This window comes from Oryzias latipes, chromosome 14, assembly GCF_053564925.1.
Source record: "Oryzias latipes strain Hd-rR chromosome 14, Olatipes_Hd-rR_3.1".
NCBI classification, from domain to species: domain Eukaryota; kingdom Metazoa; phylum Chordata; class Actinopteri; order Beloniformes; family Adrianichthyidae; genus Oryzias; species Oryzias latipes.
The window spans coordinates 26,163,287-26,172,827 of NC_136250.1; the positions used below are offsets into that span (position 1 = coordinate 26,163,287).

Here is a 9,541-nt window from a genome sequence, read left to right on the forward strand (position 1 = left end):
TGACCCTAGAGACGACCAAAACGACATTGCTGATTTTAAACTCATTTTAAGTTGATAAAACAATCAATTTATGCTTCTTGGGTATTTTGTCATTCAAAATTTGGAGTCTTTGTAGCCACCATGCAGCAACTTTACATCTGTTAATATAAAACACAGAATGTCTTCATAGCACAGAGAAAAAGAAAAGGTTTGAGGGGAAAGAGACTCTTGATTTTCCGAATAAAAAACTTGTTGTGGACTTAAAATTACCTTTCCGTGATCTCAGGTGTGCTTAAGAAAAAATGTGGCAAAAAACAACAACAAAAACACGCAACAATGAGACGGTAACAATACTCTTTATTTCACAGACAGAAGAAAACCTTTCAAGATACCCCATCATGACCATATTTGACTTCCCCTGAGCAACTAGATCAAGCAAAGTAGCCTTTTTTAGACATTAAATAAATTTCCAAAGCAACTATAGCTGAAAATGACCATTTTTAAGCCCTTAGCAAAAAGTAGTGCACTTAAAGTTTTTTTATTTTGTATACTAGGGCTGAAATATAAAAAGTACAGTATAGACCATGTGTGTGTAGTGTAGGATGTATACTAACTAAATAATTCTTTAATTCTTCTTTTGTGTTTGCAATAGTATATCAACAGTAAACTTCAAGTACACTGCCTCACTTTTAAGCATAGGCTAAGAATACTTGTAGTACACTTTTATAGACTACTTTTTGCAAAGGGTTAAAACAAAAAACAAAAACAGTACAAACAAACAAATACATTATAAAAAGTACACTTAAGAGTGAGATTCTCTGACTGGAGACACATTGGGAGCTTCCCCACTGATTCTTACACTTATAATGGAAGATAAACATAGATCTTTCTACAGAAAAACAGATTATTAGTACAAGTTTTTAGGAACATCCATTCATTTGATTGAACATTTGCAGGATCTACCCTGTATTTGCCCATCAGAAGCTGGGATAGGCTCTAGCATCCTACTGAAAGGGATTCAACGGTTCAGAAAAAGGATGGGTGGAGCTGCAGAAAAAGCCCCCATCCACTTGCCACCCTCCAATCTTTTGGTCAATATTAGTATAATTATTGGTAAAGATGAATAAATCATCAATACAAACTTCTCTAGGCATTTTTAATAGGATCTCAGTTAAAATAAGTTCTATCTTAATATTATTAATTATAAAAAAATTTGAAATATGGATAAATAGGGTGAGATTTTCTGTAAGTTTCTTGGAAAATCTGAATTATAACAAAGTATTTTTAAAGGAAAATGTATTTTCTACTTTGAATAAAACAAAACTTTAGCAACTCTGTTTGCTCTACAGGTTTGTTCCTCTGTCCCACTAATACAATAAATCAAGACGGTGATCATATTCCCTCTTATAGTTCTGTTCCAGTTTTATCTTCTCCTTCTTGTTGCCGAGGAAGGAAGGATCGTCGCTCACTTGAACTTTATCAAAAAAGTTGAAATCTGCCACATAGCGGCTGCTGGTGGTGCTGAACAGCACCGGCCTGAACTCGTAGCCCCACAGGATTTCCTGGGGCACGTAGGAGGTACGGCTCTGACAGGTGGCCGCCGTTGACTCCATGGTGCCGTTGAGGGTAACCAGGAGCTCAAAGTCTCGTGTGTGCAGGTTTTCGGCCGTCAGTCCTGCCAGTGGGCTGTTTTCATCCAGAATGTGGTAGAAGCTGAGCGGCAGGATTAGGAAGGGACACTCCCCACTGGAGTCCATGTAGAAATCAACAGATCTCTGGTGGATCTGAGTCTTCTCGCCTTCCTCCGTGGTGTTGGACTGGAATAGCTTTCCCGTGAGCTGGCACTGGATCAGCAGACTCCTCCTCATGTTAGCCACTCTAACCATCAGACACAGCTTGTCTTGACGTCTGCAGATCACAGCATTGTAGCTGAACTTGATGGTTTCCGCTCGCTTTTTGGGTCGAGCAAGTTTGGCCAGAAAGGCTCCCGTGACAAAGATCTCAGCTAAGCCGGTGATGACCAGCTGGGCCACGAGAGTGAAGATAGCCAGAGGACACTCCTCGGAAATGTGACGAAAGCCGTAGCCAATGGTGGTCTGCGTCTCCAGGGAGAACAGGAAGGCTCCAGTGAGAGTCTCCACATTCATCACACATGGTGTGTGGTTGGAGTTCGGCACAACGTCGAGGTCTCCGTTCCCCATGCCAATGAAGAAATAGAAGACCCCAAAGATAAACCAGGTCATGACGAAGGTGGAGGCAAACAGAGTCAGCTTGTAGCGCCACTTCATGTCCACCACTGTAGTCCAGATGTCATGGAGGTACATCTGGACCATGCTCTCCACGTTGTCAATCTTGACATTGTTGTGGCCATCCTTAGACACAATTCTTCTGTGGACTTTTGATCTTTTAGCGGCCATCCTGATTCAAGCAATGCTAATTAATGTTCTCAGTGAAGACTGAAGAGCTGCCAGAAAAACACAGAGAGGGTGAGATTAACACCGGAGACAGATTAACACTCCTGACATAACACTCTTGGAGTTCTACCAAGGAAAAAGTAATCAACAAAGTCGTTAATGCTGACCTTGAAGACAACTTTGCACTTTTTATTGTCCCTATTTTTGGCAAACATGTGAAGCTAAAGGAACAAAAGGTTTTTAATTAACAACTGCAGGGTCAATCATTAACTGCATTGTGGTGGGGTACGTGTTGTGCTCACACTGTGACGATGTACTGTCATATCAAATCAAATTACTGTAGATGCAATGATTAAAAACACTTTTGAAGTTTAGCGTGAAACTATAATGTATCCAAACATTACTGGATCTCTTAAAGATTGGAAAAAACCTGATCGCACAAATGAGAACTTGCAAGAAATCATCCTCAGTCAGGGTCTCAGAATAGAGGTCAGCTCTGTGTTCTGCAGGGTTAAAGCTCATATGAGCTACTAAAACCAACAGTTAATTGTGGCGAGATTTTTATTGCATGAAAACCAAGTAAAATATGACAAAACCTTTAAATTCAAGTTTCTAACTTAAAAATATGTGCAGTCAAATTTCTTTCTATTAAAGTCTAAGATTAAGTAACCAAAGCTAACCCTTGGCAACAAGTATTCGCCTTAAGTGTACTTCAAATATACTCTATACTCTATACCAAAAGTGAGGAAGTATACTTGAAGTTTACCTATTATATACTCTATATATACTGTAAACTTAAAATGTTCTAATTTAGTCTGAAGAAGTGTTCAGAAAATTTAGTTCCTACACTAAACATGCAGAACATGGTCTACAGCATACTTGCTATACTTATACTCAAGTATACTTGACAAAATAAACTTCAAGTGTACTAAGTGTACTGTTTAGGTCAGGAGTCTGCAACCTTCAACCCTCAAAGAGCCATTCTGGTCAATTTCTCACTGTTCACAACTCAGTAAGAGCCAGAAAATCTGACTTCACCCATAAACAAAATAACACACTATGTTATTGTTAACATACATATACATTAATTATTGTTTTGGGCATAAATAAAACTAAGAAAATAAACTTTTTTCAAATTATTAAAATAGTTTATAACTTTTAACATAGGTTCACATGACTCCCTTTCAAAATAAAAGACACCTTGTGCCACATAGGATCCTCTCAATGCAGCTGTCAGCAGCAATATTAAAAATAACAAACCAGTTTATTTGTGGTGCATCTCAGCCAGAAATTGCTAAATCTGACTAAACTTAAGTTAAATCCGAGATAAACATTTTTTTAAATCATATGTCTCACTAAAAATATTTAAATTTGTTGAAAAATAGAAAATTAGTAGTGCGTCTTAAGTATCAATTCTGATTGTTTCTTCTTTCTCTTTCGGCTTTTCCCATCAGGGGTCGCCACAGCGAATCATCCTTTTCCACCTCACTCTATCATGGACATCTTCTACCCTAACATTAGCCAACTTCATGTCCTCTGTTAAGACATCCATGTATCTCCTCTTTGGCCGTCCTCTCGCCCTCCTGCCAGGCAGCTCCATCTCCAACATCCTTCTACCAATATATCCACTATCCCTCCTCTGAACATGTCCAAACCATCTCAGTCTGGCTTCTCTGACTTTGTCGCTAACACAGGCAACATGAGCCGTCCCTCTGATGTACTCGTTCCTTATCCTGTCTAACCTGGTCACTCCTAAGGAGAACCTCAACATCTTCATCTCCGCTACCTCCATCTCAGCCTCTTGTCTCTGTCTCACTGCTACCGTCTCTAACCCATAGAGCAGAGCTGGTCTCACCACTGTCTTGTACACCTTTCCTTTGAGTCTTGCTGGCACTCTTCTGTCACACAACACTCCTGACACTTTCCTCCAACCGCTCCAACCTGCCTGCACTCGCCTCTTCACCTCTTTTCCACACTCCCCATCACACTGAACTGTTGACCCCAAGTACTTAAACTCCTGCACCTTCTTCACCTCAGCCCCCTGTAACCTAACGCTTCTACCTTGATCCCTCTCGTTCAGACACATGTATTCTGTCTTACTACGACTGACCTTCATGCCTCTTCTTTCCAGAGCAAACCTCCACCTCTCTAGCTGTTCCTCCACCTGCTCTCTACTCTCACTGCAAATTACAATGTCATCCGCAAACATCATTGTCCAGGGAGATTCCTGTCTTACCTCGTCTGTCAGCCTGTCCATCAGCATAGCAAACAAAAAAGGACTCAAAGCTGATCCTTGGTGTAGTCCCACCTCCACCTTGAACTCCTCTGTCTGACCTACAGCACATCTCACCACCGTCATACTTCTCTCATACATGTCCTGAACTACTCTGACATACTTCTCTGCCACTCCAGACGACCTCATACAGTACCACAGCTCCTCCCTCGGCACCCTGTCATACGCCTTCTCTAAATCTACGAACACACAATGCAGCTCCTTCTGACCTTCTCTGTACTTTTCCATCAACATTCTCAAAGCAAAAATGGCATCAGTGGTGCTCTTACGGGGCATGAAACCATACTGCTGCTCACAGATCTCCACCTTCTTCCTAAGCCTGGCTTCCACTACTCTTTCCCACAGCTTCATTGTGTGGCTCATCAACTTTATTCCTCTATAGTTGCTGCAGTTCTGCGTGTCACCCTTGTTCTTAAAGATCGGGACCAAAACGCTTCTCCTCCATTCCTCAGGCATCTTCTCACTCTCTAAAATCCTATTGAACAACCTCGTTAGAAATTCCACTGCTGTCTCTAACCATGCGAATCAATTCTGATTGTTTATTAACCTTAAATTCATTTTCTGTGGTACACAGAGCACAAAAATCTGTCAAAGTATTTTGGTATTACTTTGGTAAAACTGTGAAGAACTGATTGTTGGAAAATTATAGCTCCCATAGTTGGGAAGCTGGTGGAGTGATACGCACCGCTACTGCTCTTCAACCGTTTGTGAATGATTTCAATAGAATTTGAGTCAGTTTTCTTTACTTTTTAATAATGTTACTAATACTTTTTAGTTCACATTTACTTTTTAAAATTAGAACCTTTTTACTTTTCTTTCATTGGAGAGCCACAATAGAGAGTTAGAAGAGCCACATGTGGCTCCGGAGCCTCAGGTTGCAGACCCCTGGTTTAGGTGTACTCCAAGTATACTTACTCTATACTTAAAGCGTGGAAGTATAATTGATCTTTATATTGTAAACATAAAATGTTACAATTTAGTCTAAACTATTAATTAGTATACTTTCTCTATGTATATATCTACTGTGTACTTGCTATACTTATACTCATATATACGTGATTAAATCAACTTCATGTAAAGGGCTTAGCAAAAAGAAGTCTATTTAAGTGTACTACAAGTATACTTAGTCAATACTAAAAGTAAGGTGGTATACTTGAAGTTTACTTTTTATACAGTCTTTACAAATTGTAAACTTAAAATGTTATAATTTAGTGTGAAGAAGTACTTAGTAAGTTTACTTCTTACACTACACGTACGGTACACTTGCTATACTTTCTTGTATATTTGATGAACTAAACTAAACTGCCTTATTTTAAGTATAGACTACGTATTCTTGTAGTACACTTAAATAGCCTATTTTGTTGCTACAAACGTCTTTAACTTCCTTTGTGCAGGTATTGTTCAGCATGTCAAAAAAGCTATAATCCACCAATTTTGATTTAAAAAAAGCCAACTATAAAATTAAAAAGCATAATTGTTTTAAAGAAATAAAACATAAAATAATTTGTACTCATTTCAGTTTAAACTTCATTTTCTTATGGCTATACAGATATGAATCTCATTCAGTTTAATATGCTAAATCATGAAGAGTCTCTACTCTAAATATTTCTAGAAGCTTTCATAAAAAAACAAAGAATAATCACATCAATAAAATGACACTACGACATATATTAACTAATGTTTAATAAACAGATGTAGACCTTTTTTCTCCAAATTTGTTCTTTACAAAGAAGGGAATAAATTTCTGACTAAAATAAAAAAAAAACTTTGGTTACGGTGGTGGAGGAAACATACACCATAATCTTCTTGTCACAATGGAAACTGGGTTTTATAAGCAGTAAAAATATGTAAAGCTTCATTTACTTTTAGATCTAGATAGTTTAATTTATCCACAGAAATACTTTCAGTTGTGCTGCCTCTGAGGAAAGTTCATTATGAGACTTTTCAATGTAAAAAAAAGTAACATCTTAAAGACAGATGTGGATTTGTGCAGCATTTTAATCCGTTTTCATGTCTATGACATCATACATTTTGCTAAACTAATGTTTTTGTAGGGAATCGGATAAAAACGTAACCATTTTGTTAAAAAAAAGTCACTCTGAAGCTAAAAAAATAAAGTGAAAAAGGTTTGTAGATATTTAAATAAACATTCCTACACTATAAGAAGAATGATAAATAAATATCCTGTTGTTGCAGAATATTGAGAATGTTGAACGTTAACTTTGTTGTCACCCATTGAAGGAGGTCGTGAATTCTTGCTTTAACCGTTCAAGATAATTATTTTTTTATACTCACATATAATTGCAGTTCCTTCCTTAAAAGGTCTTAAATGTTCGATTTGACTTGCTTTAAGTATCAAAAATGACGTGAAGTGAAACTACACTAGAAGAAAAATAGTTCAGTGTCTTCTTTCTCCTTTTGTTCAAGCTCAGCTGTGAGCTCTGAACTTTGGCACTCCTCTGCAGCGCTCGATGAACAGAGCGGAGAAGCAAGGCTGAGCTGTAAAACTCTCTGTTTTTTTTTATCCCACCCACCTTAACCAGGACTATTTTGTTTCTCCCCTTCACGGTTGTTGTTGCTTTACACATAAACCCAGATGTACTGCCTGAGAGACACGCTGAAGTGGAATTATGAAGCGGAACTGCTGTCACTACAAATAAGAAGTTGTCTCACGAAATAAGGACAAACCATGGGCTTTTGGAATTTGTGCAACTGTGAGAGACTTGCTATATTTTTACACTTTTTCGTGTTTGTATTCAATAAATTACAAACATTGATATTTGGTCAAATTATGTGGGTTTGTGTTGAAAAGGCAGCAGTCTGTTGGCAGCAAAGTTTTTGATTCTTTTGATTTGAATTTGAAAGGGTTTATTTCAAGCAATCAAAGAGGAATAATACACAAAAACATTACAATCATAATGTTATACATTCATATAATGACGTATCAAACTTGGGATAATCAGACATGAAAATGGACCCCAACCATGCTACTACCACCTAATTTCTGAATTAAAGTGCATTCTCTTTAATTTGAAGGATTAAAATAAACGTTTTAGAGTTTGACATTTTTTCCATTTCTTCCACCTTTGACCTCAGAATGTCTTTGTTCTTTCAGTGCATCATGTTCACGGTTCTTCTTGGGTTAGACGAGGAATAAAAGCTGAAAAACCTGACAAACATTTGCACTGATTTAAAGCCACATGGGTTGCAAAAATACATTTATGAAATTAGAGCAGCCCAAAAAAAAAATCATCATTTGCGTTAATAAACATTTAATTTCTAAATGTTTTTTTTTAAATATTAATACAGTACACAACTAAAAATAAACATTTTGTTTAGTTGAATACAAAAATGTGTCAGTAAAGCAAGTTTTTCACAAAATAAGGTCCAAACAAGGTTTTATTTATAAGGGCTTCTGCAGGTCAAGGACAGATTGAAGCATCACAGCAAACTTTAGTCTGTAAACGTGCCAAAAAAAACGGAACTCACCCGGAGGACGTGTCCGAGTTTTTAAAAAGTATAATTAAAACTCTGAAGGAAATGTTTTCCTTTCATTGGAATTGAAATCTACAACTTTAAGTGAAGCAGCGAGGAAGCAGTAGCTGTTAAACATGTGTGAAATGTCTCTTTAAGGTTCTATTGACCTTGAGTCATTCTCATTAGCTTTGTCATTAACCAAACTCTTTGCGTCCGCATTCCTTAAGAGGAGGTCCGTGCGTCCGTGGGCTTAAAGAAGCTGTGAAATCACAAGTTTATTACCTCATTACTTGAAGTTCTGCTAAATTCACAGAAACACCAAATGTTTCTCCATGTAAACACAATGCAGATGAGAGCTGCAAAATGTATTCTTTGTCTGCCTGTGGTTTACTTGGTGTCAGTATTTGACAGAAAGACAGCAGGTAATGCAGGAAAACAGCTGCACTTTATGAGATCATAAATAAACAATCCATCATTTAGAAAAAAAAAATCAGCAAGTTTTGATCTATTTCATCAAACTAAAAACGTTAAATCTATTGGTGCTGCTGTGTTAATGTTTCAGACCAATTCACATTTAAGATTATTTATTGATTGTATTATTTTTCTCAGCATCAAATGTTTCAGTTGGTCAAAATGTTTTAGTTTAAATCAGGACTAACATATTTTTTTATGTTAAGCTGTTCTTCTGTTTTAGACTAGAACGGTTTCTGTGTGGCAAAATAAATGTAATATTTGTTGAAAGTGGATTTATATTGCTTTTTTTATTGTTAAAAGATACAATTTTAGGGATACTTACACAATTTTTATAGATACTAACCTGATACATTGTCTCCGCAGTGAGTGTGTGTGTGTGTGTGGGGGGGGGGGGGGGACGCGAAACATTTTCTTTTTCCTAGGGGGTGCCTGGCAAAAAATAATTGAAAAGCACTGAGCTAAGACAACAAATGCACTTGAGGCATCAAGACTGAGTTTTTGACGTCTCCACATATTTGGCAACAGAGAAAAAGAGCTAAGATACATAAAATATTAGTTTTGTAATTTATAATTGTATTAATTTTTCTTATTGTACCTTGCATGTGGCCTCTTCATTTTCATGCAAGCTGAGGCTCCTGCAACACAGTTCATCTCAGATCATTTTTGTTCTTCAAAAACAACCATTAAAACATTTAAAAGTTTAATGTGTTACAAATTAAAAATATAAATAGAATGAATCCATATTCTGATTTAAGCCCCTGTGCTATCTCACATTGACGTGTTCTCCCTACCATGACAAAGGTGGATAAAGGTGGAAAGATTTCATGTAATCCATGGACACCAGTGAAGATCACAAATCATTGAAGAAAAAAGGTTCAAAACACTGTCTAGTGGGTCTAGATGA

At 37.1% G+C, this 9,541-nt stretch overlaps 1 protein-coding gene across 3 annotated transcripts; it reads right to left on the minus strand.

The window, feature by feature from the left end:
* Window positions 1-316: 316 nt before the first annotated feature.
* Window positions 317-8,344, minus strand: kcnj15 (potassium inwardly rectifying channel subfamily J member 15). 3 transcript variants are annotated; one of them, XM_078930808.1, is made up of 2 exons: window positions 8,176-8,344; window positions 317-2,443 (listed from the first exon to the last, which is right to left on the minus strand). In XM_078930808.1, the coding sequence occupies exon 2, from the start codon at window positions 2,394-2,396 to the stop codon at window positions 1,347-1,349; it is 1,050 nt and encodes a 349-aa protein (XP_078786934.1). In that variant the 5' UTR covers window positions 2,397-2,443; window positions 8,176-8,344; the 3' UTR covers window positions 317-1,346. The 3 variants fall into 3 exon arrangements, with proteins under 3 accessions (XP_078786934.1, XP_011482206.1, XP_078786936.1); XM_011483904.4 differs by lacking the exon at window positions 8,176-8,344 and adding an exon at window positions 6,982-7,249; XM_078930810.1 differs by lacking the exon at window positions 8,176-8,344 and adding an exon at window positions 4,630-4,764.
* Window positions 8,345-9,541: the final 1,197 nt, after the last annotated feature.

What these genes read in the sequence shown, in the direction of transcription:
- kcnj15 (XM_078930808.1), bottom strand. Translation starts at nt 2,396, where the DNA reads ATGGCCGCTAAAAGATCAAAAGTCCACAGAAGAATTGTGTCTAAGGAT.